We start from the raw sequence: 20,623 nt of genomic DNA, 5'->3' as shown, positions 1-20,623 counted from the left end.
CTAAACTTCTCCATTATTTTTGTAAATCAGTTCGATCTCGCGTACTTCTGAGAGGAAACACACGCCGCGGATTAGGACTAAACAACGCAGCTAATTATCCACGTTAGGCTCACGGGAAATGAACGTAAGCCGTGGGATTAGAGCATGTGGGCTAAACGAGTAACGACCGGTCGCTCCTCCAAATAACAAATCTGCGCGAAATCGAATTTCGCTTTGATCTTTATATGTCCAGCAACCCAAGCCCATTTGCACGTTCCCACCGGCCGGCGGCCGATGCTGCGTAGTTCATACCGTCATATGATAAGTCAACCAATCTTATCGCCTGAATATTCAACACCCGAAGCCCTGCAGCCCTGGCCCCGAATAATGCCGTCAGGGGAATCAAATGGTTTTCCACGAAAAGAATATACACCCATGGTCGAAAGAAATCAAATGCAGGAATTCGGCACGGTTTGCACGCGAGAACTCCCACCCGTTTGGGAATTTTAAACGGCGTGCGACGCCGCAATTTGCATCCTTGGTTCAACCCGATGGCCGACTGCGACGTGTTCTCAAAAGCAGAAAGGGACACGAGCGAGCCGGAGCTTTTGTCCAGGGCAGGCCATGACTTCTGCGAAACTTCAGCAAGCTTACGAACAAGAACAACACTGTGCGCAGCACAGAGGGCCACGACAACAGCGTACGTGTTACGTGAGGATCTTTTTCACTCCCCGTATGCTTATAGTGTAGTAAAATATGCTGCGAGTACGCAGTCAACGCCACGCATGGGTGTCTCACGTACGCACAGCACCGGTTTTCCGTATGATCTCTGAAAAAAGAACACCGGTTTTCCGTGAGGAACTCCCTAACGATCTCTGGGTTTGGTTTGCGTTTCGGTGTGTCTGAAGTCTGAACCAACGGCCGGTCGCCGTCGGGCGAAGCTGGAAACTACCTCTCCGAGACACGTCCGGTCCTGGCTGGGCTTTGACTCTGAGGTACTAACTGATAACGTAAACACGCCATCTCTCCCCTCACAGGCAAACTGCTTATGTAGAAAAAAAAATACGTACTAGTTTACGGCACACCTGTACTGATCGATGAGCCATTGTTTCGGAGTTCAGAGCCACCGTGGTCGAGTGTTGCGGCATTGCGATTGACCTCTGAACCACGCGGGGCGCCCAAGTCAAGCGGCGGATGGCACAATTTCTGTGCCACGGCAGGCGTGACGCCCTCTTTTCAGTCTTGTTTGCTTCGGCGGCTAGCTTTTCAAATCAAAAAAAGATAACGACTACGTAGAAGCAGGCGATTCACGCGTCCTCGACCTCGTGTCACTGACAAGCGGAGACCGTACAGGTCGTCCACTAGATTTTTCCGAGTCAGCACCGATCGATGCACGCGTCGTTGCAACCAGCACAGATGTGTCCGCCCATGATCCAATCTTTACACGCGTGCATGCATCGTTAAGTCGTCCACTAGATTCTCCAAGTCAGCACCGATCGATGCGTGCACCGTTCGCGCCCAGCACTGATGTGCTTGCCCATGACATTTACACGCATGATTTAGCCCGTTCCAGGCCGCCCATTGGCCGTCTGATTGTTGCAGCCGGTATACATCCAGTCACCGGCCATAGGCATCTTTCAGATTTTCCTCCTGAAATGCAGACAGGCACGATGGGCCGAAAAGGATATGCGGTATGGGACAGGAGTGGCCAATTGTGTTGTGCGGGAAGAAACTTGAGGAAATTCTACAGACCAAAGGTGTCCAAATTAGACCGCTCTTATTTATACTACTAGCAACATCCCATTTTACACGCAAGGCAACATTGTACACAGACAACACTGGCATTTATTTGTCTACATGTACCACATAGAGATCTCACACGACATGATACATCGTCGAAACCACAATCTGCGAGCTAATTTACTAGAGTACACAGCCAGTCTCATAAGCAAAGCACTTCTCTTTTTTTTGAAAAATTGATAAGCAAAGCACTTACGGATGCAGCTTCTTAGGAAGAACAGCGAGGTCGAGCTTGCTGCCGTGCATCTTCGCCAGGGCCTGCCCGCACCAGCCATGGCCGTCGTCCAGCGTGGGCATCCTCACCTCCATGAACGGCGGAGTGACCTCGCCTTGCGGCTTCACGACGCCAGCAAACACCCTCAGGACGTTGCCGGCGTCGATGTCCATGCAGACGCTGATCTCGACGGCACCCTTGGGCGCTGGCGGGATGCCGGTGATCTTGAAGTACCCTAGGAGATGGTTCTCTTCCGCCTGCTTCCCCTCGCCTTCATAGACGGCGATCAGCGCCTCGGCCTGGTTGTCCTGTGTTGTTGTGAAAAGCATGTCCCTTCTTGCCGGAACAGCGGTGTTCCTTGGAATGATCGCGGCAAAGCCGTCACCGTCGGCACGGATTCCAAGGTTCATCGGGGTCGCCTGAATCGTCAGCAGATCTAGGCTCCCCGAAGGATCGGTGACTCCTGAAGCAATGGCTCCTTCCAGTGCAGCACCTGAAACAGCGGCTTCAAGATCGTCTATGTTCCCATAAGATTCTTCCTTCTTGCATAATCCCGGGACAAGGCTTCTAATCTTGGGAATTCTGGAACATCCTCCAACCAAGATCACATCATTGATGTCTTCTGGCGTTAACTTCGCATCTGACAAGCATTGTTTGATGATCCTCTCACATTTCACAAAGATCGCCTGATTCACCTGTTCAAACTCTGCACGACTCAACAGCTTGGACACTTTCAGGCCATTACCCAAGTCTGCACTGATCTCAATGCTTTCCTGGGATGCCAGTTTGTGAATCGCATCCTGAGTTGCCATCCGCAGTAAACCCATTGACTTGATCCTGTCCGTAGTTGGACCAGCATTGTCACATAAGCTATCATAATTGGGTAGAAGGTGGCGCATTACATTCTGAAGAATGTCCTCTCCACCAACGGTGCAACCTGCGAGTGCTCTTATTTGAGAAACACCTCCAGCAGTGGCAGATACGGCAACGTCACAATAACCAGCACCTATGTTAAATATCAGAGCAATTTTCTCAATGCCACTTCCCATGTTATCATGCATAAGTTGCTGCTGCTGCTGAGCATACAGAAGAGCAACAGCAGTAGGCTCTGGCATAAGCCTCAGCACATGCAGTCCAGCCATTGCACATGCTCTCTCAATCCTGGTCTGCTGGAAGCGACTGAATGCAACTGGGATGGTTAGAACAGCATTCCTCACTGGATGCTTGAGATGCATTTCCACCAGGGCCTTTAATTCAAGAAGAAAGATGGCAAGAACTTCCTCAGGAGTTGTGGAGCGCCACATATTGTTGACCAGAGCTGCAATAAATGGTCTCACACCAATACCCAGTGTCTGCACAAGGAAAGGGAGAGTCTTGCTAGCTTGAACCACTTCATCTGTGTCCATTCTCCCGATTAAACGCTTCATGTTAAATATTGCACTTCCTGACAAGATATCTCTTTCCTCGTGTGGGTGCTCCTTGGTTGCTCCTCCAGTAACACCGGCTGAAAGGGTGTCATCTTTGAACATGACATATGACCTCATCCATTTCTGGCTGCGAGTGTTTTTCAGCAGCTCCACTTGATGACCATTCCAAATAGCAACACTGCATCTTGAAGTGCCAATATCAATGCCGATAGCAACATCAGGGAATGATTGTTGCACTTTGTCGTCCCCGGTGGTTTCACTGTCAGATGCCACTGTGTAGAATTGCTCAGCCATCCTGCAAATACAGTCAAACCAGTTAGGCGTGGTTAGATTCTTTTAAGTGTTGTCCAAAACCAGATTCTTTGAACAGTGACAGCAGTAAATTATACTGTATGCTGCTGGGTATTCAGACATTCAAAACTAATAATTGCACGGAAAACGTCTGAATACGTATGCTGATGAGTGTTCAGACATTCAAAACTAATAGTTGCACGCAAAATGTCTGAATATGTACGCCGCTGAGTATACTTTTTTAGAAAGACAGGGAGGCTCTCCCAGTCTCCATTACTTAGAACGAAAACAAATGAGTTTTTGGTGCTTACATCAGCTCACTGAGGAGCAGTTCGAAAAGAAATGAAGGACAGATTACAATTTAAGCCGAATCCCCACTACGAACTAAGCGATACATACATGAATGCAGGCTGCTGCTGCTTCTGCTGAGTATTCAGACATTCAGAACTAATAATTGCAAGCAAAACGTCTGAACATCTACATCTACAATCCAATTTTGACATGATGCATACCACACAGGGTAGAGTGAATGATGAACACTCACTGCATAATTTAAACTAACTATTTTGATTTCCTTCTGCAATATTCACTTGTCATAATTTAACGGAAAAGCAAAAACCTGATGTTAGATTTTTAAGCGTGGCAAATCAAACATTTTTTATGGCAAATCACGTGTCGCGAGCATGGCAATTCCCTTCAGCAATCATGGCAAATCCTGGCCAAAACACTGAACATGCTTGCTGAAGGGAATTGCGGGGCTCGCGACACACAATTTGCCGTAAAAAATGTTCGATTTTCCATGTTTAAAAATCTGACATCAGATTTGTAGCAGGGTTCTAATTTAAATTAGATTCTGCAATATTCACCTGCCATAATTTAAACCAGATTCTGCAATACTCAACTTTGACAAACCATATTTACCAACACCAACTTAGCTTGCCTAGCTAATCCTTCCACGACTACGTGTATCTATGATACATTGAAACCTGGCTCCTAAAGAGAGTCTGGCACATTTAATCCTCGACGACAAACCAAGAACTTGACTAAGGTTCCATAGCAATGTCTGGGTTTCAAACAAGCAGGCACAACTAGGCACATGAGTAACATGTCACGGCTGCTGTGTTTCTCCACCGTGCATGGAAGGCAAATTTTAGGCTGCGTTCGGTTTGCATGTATAGAAAATACAGGACCAAAAAACTGCAAAGGAATATGATTGATTGTACAGTAGCAGACCATAGGGTTATAAAGCGAAGGAAGAGAAGCCTGCGGGGTGTTCGAAGCATAGTTGTAAAAAATACTTTGTTACTGGCCAAGACTGTGTAGGCCATGGCAGATCCTATGCTATTTTTTATCCGCATGTACTCTCTCAGATTGTCTTTTTCCTCATGCATGGCTGGTACAGTTCAATTGTTTATTTGAGTGGTGTTGCCTTCTCTCGGGCATCCGCCCAGAAATGAGGTTCAACTGGATTTTTGCAATCCTGTGGAATGAGCCCTCCAAGACAGTATTTCCTCCAAACTTCTGTAGCACTTTCCTACGAGGCGAACGGTTCAGAGGTAAACAAAACTACGGGTTTTCGAACATGCAGATTTCCTTTGTTTTTCCTGCAAACCGAACGAGGCCTTAGTACCTGACCGCAACCAACCATCACTGCATTAAGCGATATGTTTCCCATCCCACCCTAAACAAATTGTATATCAAAGTTTTCCAGTAAACCTTGGCGCTCGCACCAGTACTAGTGAACTACCCAATTGCAGATATAACTCAACTGTGAACAGAGCATAGAACAAACACAAGCACATAGGCACCTAATACTGAACTCCATCTAAAGAAATCAGCCACGGATCAAATTAATCATCTGAAGGGTTCGGAGAGGCCTTACCGGAACGGGCGAGGGATGCGCGCTGGGGACTCTCTTCGCCGGCCTTGCTCGTCGATGCTCCTCCGCGGTAGCGCAAATCGAACCGAGGGTGTGCGCGAAATGGGTTGAGAAGAAGTGGGCTGAAGGAGGGCGTGGGGGAGGTAGAAGAAGGTGGAAAGGCATTTTCTGGAGAGGCCGGGAGAGAGCACGACACGCGGGCGCCTCAGGCGGGGGCCGCCGCCGAGGTTCCGGAAGCGTCGCGAACAGGGGAGACGCCGCTGAAGGAGTGGGGAAGGTTAACTTTTTTTTTTTTAGGCAGGGGAAGGTTAACTGCCAACAGCCCAGCGATGGCGCACTGGACCGGGAAACCTGGGCTGGATTGGTCCATAACGAGGTTTTTCTTCTTTCTTTTTGATGAGGGGGTGTCCATAACGAGGTTTGTGCGTCCCCTGGGGCGCGCGAGAGCTATATCTCACTTATGTGTGGCTGTTAAACCCCCCAGACCTTCTTTGTATCCCTTTAAACATTATTGAGCAATAAATAAAGTGTGTTTAGACCCCCAAAAAAAAACTTGATGCGAGATATTACGCCTAATGCGTCTTCAGTTCTCACAAGCGGGCGCACACCCCCTCACCTGGGCCGGCCCATTTCACTTTTCATTTTCTACTTTTCAACAACATGAAATGCGTGCGAGGTGTGATTCAAACCTGCGACCCCGAGTTCAATGTAAGCCACGATAACCAAGCAGACACCTCCCCTGGTGTGATTACATACATCTTTTTTCATATGCTCTAATTTCTTATTTTCTTTTCTTTTCTTTTCTCTTCTATTTTTTATTTTTTCTATGACCCTTTTTTCTTTCTCTTCTCAGATTTGTGAACGTTTTCTTCAAATTCATAATTTTTTTAATCCATTAACATTTTTTCCAAATTCTTGAACTTTCTTTCAAAATTGATGGACATTTAACAAATTTATGAACTACTATTTCAAAATAAATGATTTTTTTTCAAAATTGGAGATTTTTTTTCGAATTTGTGAATTTTATTTACAAATTAATGAACTTTTGTCAAAATCGGTGAACTCTTCTCAAATTTATGGTGAACTTTTTTCAAATTTTCTTTAAAAATTGATGAACTTTTGTCGAAATGATGATTTTTTTTTCAAATTGATAATTTGTTTTAAAAATTGATGACCTATTTTCAATTTTCAATGAGAGTTTTTAAAGTCGATGAACTTTTTCCAAACTTCAGAGCTTTTTCAAAATTTGATGAACTTTTTCCCAAAAATCTATTTAATTTTTATGAATTCCATGAACTTTCAAATCCAAGTTTTTACATTTTCTATAATTTTCATTTTTTATATAAAAGTCAAAAAACAGTTGACTTTGGTCAATAGGTGACAGGCAGGGCTGACCGATGAACCTGCTTTTGTAAGGCAAAATAGCAAATCTGGCGTAGTGAACTGAATCGACCCCGAACGAGGCAACACGTGAGCGTCGTGATGCTTACCTAGCGTAGTAGGCGGCATAGAGGCGCTCCCATATGTTAGCTCGTCTCGCTTGAAGAGTTTTTCTCCCCCCGTCGTAACTGGGCGGCTTGCTTTGTTGCTTTTTTTCCTCGTTTGCTAGCTACTTCTGATTGTTTTCGTTCGCTTGCTCACTCGAGCATTGTTGGTTTTATTTTTGTTGTTGTTTTTATTTGGAGTTGGCCGGTTTTTACCATATGTTTTTGTAAGTTTTTTTAAGGTTTTCTTTGGTTTTCACTGCTTCTTTTCTTTCTTTTTTGTGTGTCCTCCTTATCGTTTTTCTGTTCTAACTTCTTTTGTGTTTTCTTTATGGTTTTTCAACGGTTATTTAGTTTCTATGTTGTTTCTTCATGGTTTTAATCGATTTCTTTTTTTCCTTTCTAGATTGTTTTTGTTGTTTTTCTTCAATTTTCAACATTTTTTCTTTGGTTAAATTTTCATCAGTTTTGATTTACATTTTCTTTGATTTTACTATTTGTTTTCTATAATTTTTGTCCTTTTTTGTGTTTTTCATTATGCTTTTCTTGTTTCTTTTTCCTTTTTAGTTCATTTTCTTTGGTTTACTTTGTTTCACTCTTAGTTTTCGTCGGTTTTCATTCTTTTGCATCGGTTTTCTTCAATTTTTATTTTTCTATTGGTTTTATTTTTCTATTTTTGGTTTTTATTGGGTTTCTTTGTTGTTTTTTATTGGTTTCTGTAATCTTCAACATATTGTCAAGTTGTTCATACACATTGAACATTTTTTCTATACATGAGAAGCATATTTTCTATACGCGTTCAATATTTTCTTTAAATGTATTATTAACATTTTCTGAAAGCTTGTACTTTCACCTTCTTTTTTTCATACACATTGTATATTACTCACTCCCAGTGGTGAGCATCATGAAATTGGCGGTGAAGGAAGGTTGATGACGACGACGACAACGGATTCCACCCTTCGGATTCCCAAACAGACTCCAGATCAGCCCTTCCGATGAAGAACATGAGGTGGCGGCTGATACGTCTCCAACGTATCTATAATTTTTGATTGTTCCATGCTATTATATTACCCGTTTTGGATATTTATGGGCTTTATTTTACACTTTTATATTATTTTTGGGACTAACCTACTAACCGGAGGCCCAGCCCGAATTGCTGTTTTTTTTTGCCTATTTCAGTGTTTCGAAGAAAAGGAATATCAAACGGAGTTCAAACGGAATGAAACCTTTGGGAGCGATCTTTTTGGAACAAACGCAATCCAGGAGACTTGGAGTGGATGTCAAGCAGCAGACGAGGAACCCACGAGGCAGGAGGGCACGCCCTAGGGGGGTGGGCGCCCTCATGGCTCCCCTGACCTACCTCCTTCGCCTATATATTACAGTACCTTATGTGGTGGTTTTTCTTTCTTGCACTAACGGAGCTTATGAGATTTCTTGTTGAGTTTTGTGTTGTGAAGTTTTCAAGTTTTGGGTAAAGATTTGATGGACTATGGAATAAGGAGTGGCAAGAGCCAGACTATATGATTTTGTAGGGATAACTTTCTTTAGCCATGCTATTTTGAGAAGACATGATTGCTTTGTTAGTATGCTTGAAGTATTATTGTTTTTATATCAATATGAACTTTTATTTTGAATCATTTGGATCTGAACATTCAAGCCACAATAAAGAAAATTACATTGAGAATTATGCTAGGTAGCATTCCACATCAAAAATTCTGTTTTTACCATTTACCTACTCGAGGACGAGCAGGAATTAAGCTTGGGGATGCTTGATACTTCTCCAACGTATCTATAATTTTTGATTGTTCCATGCTATTATATTACCCATTTTGGATGTTTATGGGCTTTACTTTACACTTTTATATCATTTTTGGGACTAACCTACTAACCGGAGGCCTAACCCAAATTGTTGTTTTTTTGCCTATTTCAGTGTTCTGAAGAAAAGGAATATCAAATGGAGTCCAAACGGAATGAAACCTTCAGGAGCGACCTTTTTGGAACAAATGCAACCCAGGAGACTTGGAGTGGACATCAAGAAGCGAATGAGGCGGCCACAAGGGTGCTCAGCATGCCCTAAGGGGGTGGGCGCGCCCCCACCCTCGTGGGCCCCTCGTGGCTCCACCGACCTACTTCTTCCTTCTATATATATCCACGTACCCCGAGAACATCCAGGAGCACCACGAAAACCTAATTCCACCGCCGCAACCTTCTGTATCCGCGAGATCCCATCTTGGAGCCTTCGCCGGCGCTCCGCCGGAGGGGGAATCGACCATGGAGGGCCTCTACATCATCCCCAAGGCCTCTCCGATGAGTTGTGAGTAGTTTACCACAGACATTCGGGTCCATAGTTATTAGCTAGATGGCTTCTTCTCTCTCTTTGAATCTCAAACAAAGTTCTCCTCGATCTTCTTGGAGATCTATTCGATGTAACTCTTTTTGCGGTGTGCTTGTCGAGATCCGATGAATTGTGGATTTATGATCAAGTTTATCTATGAGAAATATTTGAATCTCCTCTGAATTCTTTTATGTATGATTGGTTATCTTTGCAAGTCTCTTCGAATTATCAGTTTGGTTTGGCCTACTAGATTGATCTTTCTTGCAATGGGAGAAGTGCTTAGCTTTGGGTTCAATCTTGCGGTGTCCTTTCCCAGTGACAGCAGGGGCAGCAAGGCACGTATTGTATTGTTGCCATCGAGGATAAAAAGATGGGGTTTATATCATATTGCATGATTTTATCCCTCTACATCATGTCATCTTTCTTAATGCATTGCTCTGTTCTTATGAACATAATACTCTAGATGCAGGCAGGAGTCGGTCGATGTGTGGATTAATAGTAGTAGATGAAGAATCGTTTCGATCTACTTGTTATGGACGTGATGCCTATATACATGATCATGCCTAGATATTCTCATAACTATGCACTTTTCTATCAATTGCTCGACAGTAATTTGTTCACCCACCGTAAATGCTATCTTGAGAGAAGCCACTAGTGAAACCTATGGCCCCCGGGTCTATCTTTTATTATATAAGTTTTCCATCTACTTTTATTTGCATCTTTTACTTTCCAATCTATATCATAAAAATACCAAAAATATTTATCTTATCTTATTATCTCTATCAGATCTCACTTTCGCACGCTTCCGTGAAGGGATTGACAACCCTTTATCGCGTTGGTTGCGAGGTTCTTGTTTGTTTGTGTAGGTGCGTGGGACTTTTGAGGAGCCTCCTACTGGATTGATACCTTGGTTCTGAAAAACTGATTGAAATACTTACGCTACTTTGCTACATCACCCTTTCCTCTTCAAGGAAAAACCACGGAGGTCAAGGGGGCCCACAAGCCTGGGAGGCGCATCCTGGGGGTGGGATGGTTGGCGCGCCCCCAGAGCTTGTTGCTCCTGGGTGGCCCCCTCTGGTATCTTTTTCCGCCAATATTTTTTATATGTTTCAAAAATATTCTCCATAAATTTTCAGGTCAATCCAAGAACTTTAATTTCTACACAAAAATAGCACCATGGCAATTCTGCTTAAAATGCGTCAGTTCGGGTTAGTTCTATTCAAATCATGCAAAATTAGAGTCTAAAAAAGAGCAAAAATATTTCAAAAAGTAGATATGATGGAGACGTATCAAGGGGTAACTGTTGTTGGAAGTATGCCCTAGAGGCAGTAACAAAATGGTTATTATTATATTTCCTTGTTCATGATAATTGTCTATTATTCATGCTATAATTGTATTAACTGGAAACCGTAATACATGTGTGAATACATAGACCGTAATATGTCCCTAGTAAGCCTCTAGTTGACTAGCTCGTTGATCAATAGATGGTTGCGGTTTCCTGACCATGGGACATTGGTATGTCGTTGATAACGGGATCACATCATTAGGAGAATGATGTGATGGACAAGACCCAATCCTAAGCATAGCACAAGATCGTGTAGTCGTTTGCTAAGAGCTTTTCTAATGTAAAATATCATTTCCTTAGACCATGAGATTGTGCAACTCCTGGATACCGTAGGAATGCTTTGGGTGTACCAAATGTCACAACGTAACTGGGTGGCTAAAGGTGCACTATAGGTATCTCTGAAAGTGTCTGTTGGGTTGGCACGAATCGAGACTGGGATTTGTCACTCCGTATGACAGAGAGGTATCTCTGGGCCCACTCGGTAATGCATCATCATAATGAGCTCAATGTGACTAAGGAGTTAGTCACGGTATCATGTGTTACAGAATGAGTAAAGAGACTTGCCGGTAACGAGATTGAACGAGGTATTGGGATACCGACGGTCAAATCTCGGGCAAGTAACATATCGGTGCACAAGGGGAATTGTATACGGGATTGATTGAATCCCTGACATCATGGTTCATCCGATGAGATCATCGTGGAACATGTGGGAGACAACATGGGTATCCAGATCCCGCTGTTGGTTATTGGCTGGAGAGATGTCTCGGTCATGTCTACATGGTTCCCAAACCCGTAGGGTCTACACACTTAAGGTTCGGTGACGCTAGAGTTGTTATGGGAAATAGTATGTGGTTACCGAAGGTTGTTCGGAGTCCCGGATGAGATCCCGGACGTCATGAGGAGTTCCGGAATGGTCCGGAGGTAAATATTTATACATGGGAAGTCCAGTTTCAGTCGCCGGAATAGTTTCAGGGGTTATCGATATTGTACCGGGATCACCGAAAGATGTCTGGGGGTCCACCGGGTGGGGCCACCTGCCCCGGGGGACTCAATGGGTTGAACAAGGGTGGGAACCAGCCCCCTAGTGGGCTGGTGCGCCCCCAAGGCCCCAAGGCGACTAGGGTTGGAAACCCTAGGGGGTGGGGGCGCCTCCCACCAAAGTTGGGGGGCAAGTCCCCCCTTGGCCGCCGCCCCCCCCTTAGATGAGATCTAAGGGGGCCGGCCCCCTCTCCCCTTCCCCTATAAATAGTGGGGGGTGGGAGGGCTGCCGCACCCTTCCCCTGGCGTAGCCCCTCCCTCCTCCAACACTTCCTCCTCCTCCGTAGAGCTTGGAAAAGCCCTGCAGAAATACCACAAGCTCCACCACCACGGCGTCGTGCTGCCGGAGCTCTACCTCAAATTCTCCTCCCCCTTGCTGGATCAAGAAGGAGGAGACGTCCCCGGGCTGTACGTGTGTTGAACGCGGAGGTGTCGTCCGTTCAGCGCTAGATCGGATCTTCCATGATTTGAATCATCGCGAGTACGACTCCATCATCCGCGTTCTTGTAACGCTTCCGTTTCACGATCTTCAAGAGGTATGAAGATGCACTCCCTCTCTCTCATTGCTAGCACCACCTAGATTGATCTTGGTGATACGTAGGAAAATTTTGAATTATTGCTACGTTCCCCAACAGTGGCATCATGAGTGATACGTCCATTTTGCATCATGCTTTTATATCAATATTTATTGCATTATGGACTTTTATTACACATTATATCTCAATACTTATGGCTATTCTCTCTTATTTTACAAGGTTTACCATGAAGAGGGGGGATGCCGGCAGCTGGAATTCTGGTTGGAAAAGGAGCAAATGTTGGAAACCTATTCTGCACAACTCCAAAAGTCCTGAAACTTCACGAAACATCTTTTTGGATTTAATAATAATTTATGAGCGAAAGAAATACACCAGGGGGCCCACACCCTGTCCAGGAGAGAGGAGGGCGCCCCCCTATAAGGCGCGCCCCTATCTCCCAGCCCCCCTAGTGGGCCCCCGATGTCCATCTTCTGCTATATCCGAGCTTTTACCCTGGAAAAATCGTAGGCAAGCTTACGAGACGAAACTCCGCCGCCACGAGGCGGAACCTTGGCGGAATCAATCTAGGGCTCTGGCGGAGCTGTTCTGCCGGGGACACTTCCCTCCAGGAGGGGGAAATCATCACCAACATCATCACCAACGATCCTCTCATCGAGAGGGGGTCAATCTCCATCAACATCTTCACCAGCACCATCTCCTCTCAAAACCCTAGTTCATCTCTTGTATCCAATCTTGTATCAAAACCACAAATTGGTACCTGTGGGTTGCTAGTAGTGTTGATTACTCCTTGTAGTTGATGCTAATTGGTTTACTTGGTGGAAGATCATATGTTCAGATCCTTTATGCATATTATTACTCCTCTGATTATGAACATGAATATGCTTTGTGAGTAGTTACGTTTGTTCCTGAGGACATGGGTGAAGTCTTGCTATTAGTAGTCATGTGAATTTGGTATTCGTTCGATATTTTGATGAGATGTATGTTGTCTTTTCCTCTAGTGGTGTTATGTGAACGTCGACTACATGACACTCCACCATTATTTGGGCCTAGAGGAAGGCATGGGGAAGTAATAAGTAGATGATGGGTTCCTAGAGTGACAGAAGCTTAAACCCTAGTTTATGCGTTGCTTCGTTAGGGGCTGATATGGATCCATATGTTTAATGTTGTGGTTAGGTTTACCTTAATACTTCTTTTGTAGTTGCGGACGCTTGCAATAGGGGTTAATCATAAGTGGGATGCTTGTCCAAGGGCAGTACCCAAGTACCAGTCCACCCACATATCAAATTATCAAAGTACCGAACGCGAATCATATGAACGTGATGAAAACTAGCTTGACGATAATTCCCATGTGTCCTCGGGAGCTCCTTTCTCATTATTAGAAATTATCCAGGCTTATCCTTTGCTACTAAAGTATTGGGCCACCTCGCTGCACTTTATTTACTTGTTACTTGTTATCATTTATCTTATCACAAAACTATCTATCACCTACAATTTCAGTGCTTACAAAGAAAACCTTACTGAAAACCGCTTATCATTTCCTTATGCTCCTCTTGGGTTCGACACTCTTACTTATCGAAAGGACTATGATTGATCCCCTACACTTGTGGGTCATTAAGACTCTTTTCTGGCGCCATTGTCGGGGAGTGTAGCGCTTTTGGTGAGTGGAACTTAGTAAGGAAACATTTATATAGTGTGCTGAAATTTTCTGTTACTTGTCACTATGGAAACTAATCCTTTGAGGGGCTTGTTTGGGGTATCTTCACCCCAACCGGGAGAGCAAAGAGTTGCTCCTCAACCTACTGAACTTTATGAAAATATTTACTTTGAGATCCCTTCGGGTATGATAGAGAAACTACTAGCTAATCCATTTGCAGGAGATGGACCATTGCATCCCAATTTACACCTTATCTTTGTGGATGAAGTTTGTGGATTATTTAAGCTTGCAGGTATTCCCGATGATGTTGTCAAAAGGAAGGTCTTCCCTTTATCTTTGAAGGGAGATGCATTGACATGGTATAGGCTATGTGATGATACGAGATCTTGGAATTATAAGCGATTGAAGTTAGAATTTCACCAGAAGTTCTATCCTATGCATCTTGTTCATCGTGATCGTAATTACATATATAATTTCTAGCCTCGTGAAGGAGAAAGCATCATTCAAGCTTGGGGGAGGCTTAAGTCAATGTTATATTCATGCCCCAATCATGAGCTCTCTCAGGAAATGATTATTCAGAACTTTTATGCTCGGCTTTCTCTTGATAATCGCAACCTGCTCGATACTTCCTGTGCTGGTTCTTATATGCTAAAGACTATTGATTTTAAATGGGACTTATTGGAAATAATTAAACGCAACTCTAAAGATTGGGGTTCCGACGATGGTAAGGAGTCAGGTATGACACCTAAGTTCGATTGTGTTAAATCTTTTATAGATACCGATGCTTTTCGTGGATTTAGCGCTAAGTATGGACTTGACTCTGAGATAATATATTCTTTTTGTGAATCTTTTGCTACTCACATTGATCTCCCTAAAGAGAAGTGGTTTAAATATAATCCTCCTGTTGAAGTTAAAGTAGTTGCACCTATTACAGTCGAAGAAAAGACTATTACCTATAGTGATCCTATTGTTCCTACTACTTATGTTGAAAAACCTCCTTTTCCTGTTAGGATAAAGGATCATGCTAAAGCTTCAACTGTTGTTCGTAAGAGTAATACTAGGACTTATACACCTCCTGAGCAAATTAATGTTTAACCTAGTATTGCTATGGTTAAAGATCTCTTGGATGATGATTTAGATGGGCATGTTATTTATTTCTGTGGTGAGACTGCTAATATTGCTAGGCCAGACACTAAAACACGTAGACCTGTCGTGGGCATGCTTGTTATTTCTGTTAAAATATGAGATCATTATTATCATGGTTTATGTGATATGGGTGCTAGTGCTAGTGCTATACCTTATGATTTATATAAAGAAATTATGCATGACATTGCACCCGTTAAATTAGAAGACATTGATGTTACTATTAAGCTTGCTAATAGGGATACCATTAAACCTGTTGGGATTGTTAGGGATGTTGAAGTTTTGTGTGGGAAAGTTAAATACCCCGCTGATTTTCTAGTTCTTGCTTCCCCACAAGATGCCTTCTGTCCAATTATTTTTGGTAGATCCTTCTTGAATAAAACTAGTGCTAGGATTAATTGTGAAAAGAATATTGTCACTGTTGGCATAGATGGTATGTCTCATGAGTTTAATTTCGCTAAGTTTAGTAGACAACCTCGTGATAGGGAACCACCTAGTAAGGATGAGATTATTGGTCTTGCTTCCATTGCTGTTCCTCCAACTGATCCGTTAGAACAATATTTGCTAGACCATGAAAACGATATGTTTATGAAGGAAAGAAGGGAAAAAGATGAAGTGTTCCTCAAACAAGAACCTATGCTGAAACATAACCTTCCCGTTGAAATTCTTGGGGATCCCCCTCCACCCAAGGGTGATCCCATGTTTGAACTTAAACCATTACCCGATAATCTTAAGTATGCTTATCTTGATGAAAAAGAAATATATCCTGTTATTATTAGTGCTAACCTTTCAGGGAAAGAAGAAGAAAGATTATTGAAAACTCAGAAGAAGCAGCGAGCTACTATTGGATATACTCTGGATGATTTTAAGGGCGTTAGTCCCACATTATGCCAACACAAAATTAATATGGAGGACGATGCGAAACCAGTTAGAGATCCTCAAAGACGACTAAATCCCAAGATGAAATAAGTGGTAAGAAAGGAGATACTAAAGCTCCTTGAGGCAGGTATTATTTATCCCGTTGCTGATAGTGAATGGGTAAGTCCTGTCCATTGTGTTCCTAAAAAGGGAGGTATTACCGTTGTTCCTAATGATAAAGATGAATTGATCCCGCAGAGAATTATTACAGGTTATAGGATGGTAATTGATTTCCGTAAGTTAAATAAAGCTACTAAGAAAGATCATTACCCTTTGCCTTTTATTGATCAAATGCTAGAAAGACTATCCAAACACACTCATTTCTGCTTTCTAGATGGTTATTCTGGTTTCTCTCAAATACCCGTGTCAATGAAGGATCAATCTAAAACTACTTTTACTTGCCCTTTTGGTACCTTTGCTTATAGATGTATGCCTTTTGGTTTATGTAATGCACCTGCTACCTTTCAAAGATGCATGATGGCTATATTCTCTGATTTTTGTGAAAAGATTTGTGAGGTATTCATGGATGATTTATCAGTTTATGGATCCTCTTTTGATGATTGTTTGAGCAACCTTGATCGAGTTTTGCAGAGACGCAAAGACACTGGTCTCATCCTGAATTGGGAAAAATGTCACTTTATGGTTAACGAAGGCATTGTTTTGGGGCACAAGATCTCCGAGAGAGGTATTGAAGTTGATAAGGCCAAAGTTGATGCTATTGAAAAGATGCCATGCCCCAAGGACATAAAAGGTATAAGAAGTTTCCTTGGTCATGCCGGTTTTTATAGGAGGTTCATTAAGGACTTTTCTAAAATCTCTAGGCCTCTGACTAATTTATTGCAAAAAGATATTCCTTTTGTCTTTGATGATGATTGCGTAGAAGCATTTGAAATACTTAAGAAAGCTTTGATCACTGCACCTATTGTTCAGCCACCTAATTGGAATTTACCTTTTGAAATTATGTGCGGTGCTAGTGATTATGCTGTAGGTGTTGTTCTAGGGCAAAGAGTCGATAAGAAATTGAATGTTATCCAGTATGCTAGTAAGACTCTTGATACTGTCCAGAGAAATTACGCTACTACTGAAAAAGAATTCTTAGCAGTTGTGTTTGCATGTGATAAGTTTAGACCTTATATCGTTGATTCTAAAGTTACTATTCACACTGATCATGCTGCTATTAAATATCTTATGGAAAAGAAAGATGCTAAGCCTAAACTCATTAGATGGGTTCTCTTGCTCCAAGAATTTGACTTGCATATCATTGATAGAAAGGGAGCTGAGAACCCCGTTGCAGATAACTTTTCTAGGTTAGAGAATGTTCTTGATGACCCACTGCCTATTAATGATAGTTTTCCTGATGAACAATTAGCGGTCGTCAATGCTTCTCGTACTGCTCCTTGGTATGCTGATTATGCTAATTACATTGTTGCTAAATATATACCTCCTAGTTTCACATACCAGCAAAAGAAAAATTCTTTTATGATTTAAGACATTACTTTTGGGATGACCCACACCTTTATAAATGAGTAGGTGGTGTTATTAGATGTTGTGTGCCTGAGCATGAACAGGAACAGATCCTACGTAAGTGTCACTCTGAATCCTATGGAGGATACCACACTGGAGATAGAACTGCACACAAGGTACTACAATCTGGTTTTTATTGGCCCACTCTCTTCAAAGATGCTCGTAAGTTTGTCTTATCTTGTGATGAATGTCAAAGAATAGGTAACATTAGTAGACGTCAAGAAATGCCTATGAATTACTCTCTTGTTATTAAACCATTTGATGTTTGGGGCTTTGATTATATGGGACCTTTTCCTGCCTCTAATGGTTATACACATATTTTAGTTGATGTTGATTACATTACTAAGTGGGTAGAAGCTATTCCAACTAGTAGTGCTGATCATAACACCTCTTTTAAAATGCTTAAAGAAGTTATTTTTCCAAGCTTTGGAGTCCCTAGATATCTTATGACTGATGGTGGTTCACATTTCATTCATGGTGCTTTCCGTAAGATGCTTGCTAAGTATGATGTCAATCATAGAATCGCATCTCCTTATCATCCGCAGTCTAGTGGTCAAGTAGAGTTGAGCAATAGAGAGCTCAAATTAATTTTGCAAAAGACTGTGAATAGATCTAGAAAGAATTGGTCCAAAAAACTTGATGATGCATTATGGGCCTATAGAACTGCATACAAAAATCCTATGGGTATGTCTCCATATAAGATGGTTTATGGAAAAGCATGTCATTTACCTCTTGAACTTGAACATAAGGCATATTGGGCTATTAAAGAGCTCAACTATGACTTCAAACTTGCCGGTGAGAAGAGGTTGTTTGATATTAGCTCACATGATGAATGGAGAACCCAAGCCTATGAGAATGCCAAGCTATTCAAAGAAAAAGTCAAACGCTGGCATGATAAGAGGATACAAAAGCGTGAGTTTAACGTAGGAGACTATGTATTATTATTCAACTCTCGTTTAAGATTTTTTGCAGGAAAACTTCTCTCAAAATGGGAAGGTCCTTACGTTATCGAGGAGGTCTATCGTTCTGGTGCCATAAAAATCAACAACTTCGAAGGCACGAGTCCGAGGGTGGTAAACGGTCAAAGAATTAAACAATATATTTCATGTAATCCTATCAATGTTGAAACTAATATTATTGAAACCGTAACCCCTGAGGAATACATAAGGGACACTTTCCAGAACGTTCCAGACTCCGAAAAGGTATAGGTATATGGTATGGTAAGTAAACCTACTCCAAAACAACTCCAATGGCAATTTTTATCAGTTTTGGATTATTTAAGAATTTTAGGAAGAAAGAAGTAGTCCGAAAGGGACACGAGGCTCCCACAAGAGTGGAGGGCGCCCCCCCCTTACTGGGCGCCCCCCTTGTCTCGTGGGCACCTCGTGTGCCTCCCGGACTCCGTTTTCTTCCACGTTACGTATTTTGATCGATAAAAATTCATTATATGTACTCCTGAAGGTTTTGACCACCGTATCACGCAATTATCCTCTGTTTTCATTTTGAGCTGTTTCTGTTTCAGATCTAGAGCATCATGACATCTCCAAGTGCTCCCAAGGACACGTTTTTCGAAAGGGTTATCAACCCCTATCTCGCGGAGGTGCTGCAACACTCTCAAACCATTGAGATGCGTGAGGGGGTACTGCACATCCGCGATGTGGAGGGACCAAGGCATACCGGGAGCGTGGAGACAAAGCTTGAAGCTGTGGAGCAGCAAGTTTTCAAGTGTCAAGGGATGGTGGAGCGTGGACTCAACGCCAACCAGATGATGATCACGGAGTTCACCAACAACCACAAGCTGGATGCCAAAGTCATTGGGGAGACCATCTTCAAGCTTCAAGAGAAAATCGAGCACCTCCAAGCCCAGATCTATGACCTGCAAAACCAGAACTGTGAGTATGAATATAGATTCAAAAGGATGAGTTTGGCTGTAGATTTAAGGATCCCGGAGACTCGATCATCCTTCTATGATGGAGAGCCTATGCCTTGGAAGATGGACGACAAGCCTACAACATCAACAACTCCTACTTCACCACCTCCGAGGACATAATTACATGGGTATGGGCACTCCCCTTGGCAACTGCCAAGCTTGGGGGAGGTGCCCCGGTATCGTATCACCATCACACTCCTATCTTTACCGCTTTATTTAGTTTGATCCTTTTAGTAGTATCTTAATCTAGTAGATTGAAGTTTTGATATCAAGTAGTTTGAGTTTTGCTTTGTGATCTCTTTTTGTAATCGAGTCCGTGAGCTATCTATAATAAATGTTAGTGTTGAGTCAAGGGCTTTGCTATGTTGCTATGATCTTGAGAAAGTAGAAAGAATAAAAGAGTGTATATTGATCTTATGGATAGTGATAACTTCACATATAGAAAGTATGAGGCATAAAAATTGTTGAGAGTTGATAAACGTAGTTTTGGTCATCGTTGCAATTAATAGGAAGTGATAAGGAAAGAGGGGTTCACATACAAATATATTATCTTGAACACCTTTTTATAATTGGGAGCACTCATTAAGTATGACATGCTAAAAAAGTTGACGTTGGACAAGGAAGACAACATAATAGTTTATGTTTTCCGACATCTCAGTTAAAGTATATTGTCATTGACCTTCCCAACATGTTGAGCTTGCCTTTTCCCTCATGCTAGCCAAATTCCTTGCACCAAGTAGAGATACTACTTGTGCTTCCAATAATCCTTAAACCCAGTTTTGCCATGAGAGTCCACCATACCTACCTATGGATAAAGTAAGATCCTTCAAGTAAGTTGTCATGTTGCGAGCAATAAAAAATTGCTATCTAAATATGTATGACTTATTAGTGCAGAGAAAATAAGCTTTGTACGACCTTGTTGTGGAAGTAATAAAAGCGATAGACTGCATAATAAAGGTCCACATACAAGGGGCAATATAAAGTGACGTTCTTTTGCATTAAGATTTTGTGCATCAACCCTAAACGCACATGGCAACCTCTGCTTCCCTTTGTGAAGGGCCTATCTTTTACTTTATGCTTTTACTTTATGCTTGAGTCAAGGTGATCCTCACCTTTCCCTTTTTCA

At 42.5% G+C, this 20,623-nt stretch overlaps 1 protein-coding gene across 1 annotated transcript; it reads right to left on the bottom strand.

Annotated features, from left to right (window-relative positions):
• Nucleotides 1-1,721: 1,721 nt before the first annotated feature.
• On the bottom strand, nt 1,722-5,849 carry LOC119291186 (heat shock 70 kDa protein 8-like). The gene is made up of 2 exons (XM_037569897.1): nt 5,594-5,849; nt 1,722-3,715 (listed from the first exon to the last, which is right to left on the bottom strand). The coding sequence occupies exon 2, from the start codon at nt 3,712-3,714 to the stop codon at nt 1,972-1,974; it is 1,743 nt and encodes a 580-aa protein (XP_037425794.1). The 5' UTR covers nt 3,715; nt 5,594-5,849; the 3' UTR covers nt 1,722-1,971.
• Between the last annotated feature and the right edge of the window lie 14,774 nt (nt 5,850-20,623).

This window comes from Triticum dicoccoides, chromosome 4B (assembly GCF_002162155.2).
Source record: "Triticum dicoccoides isolate Atlit2015 ecotype Zavitan chromosome 4B, WEW_v2.0, whole genome shotgun sequence".
NCBI lineage: Eukaryota > Viridiplantae > Streptophyta > Magnoliopsida > Poales > Poaceae > Triticum > Triticum dicoccoides.
This window is presented reverse-complemented; position numbering and strand designations above follow the sequence as displayed.

Bases quoted from the DNA above. Each gene is read 5' to 3' on its own strand.
- LOC119291186 (XM_037569897.1), bottom strand. From the start codon at position 3,714: ATGGCTGAGCAATTCTACACAGTGGCATCTGACAGTGAAACCACCGGG.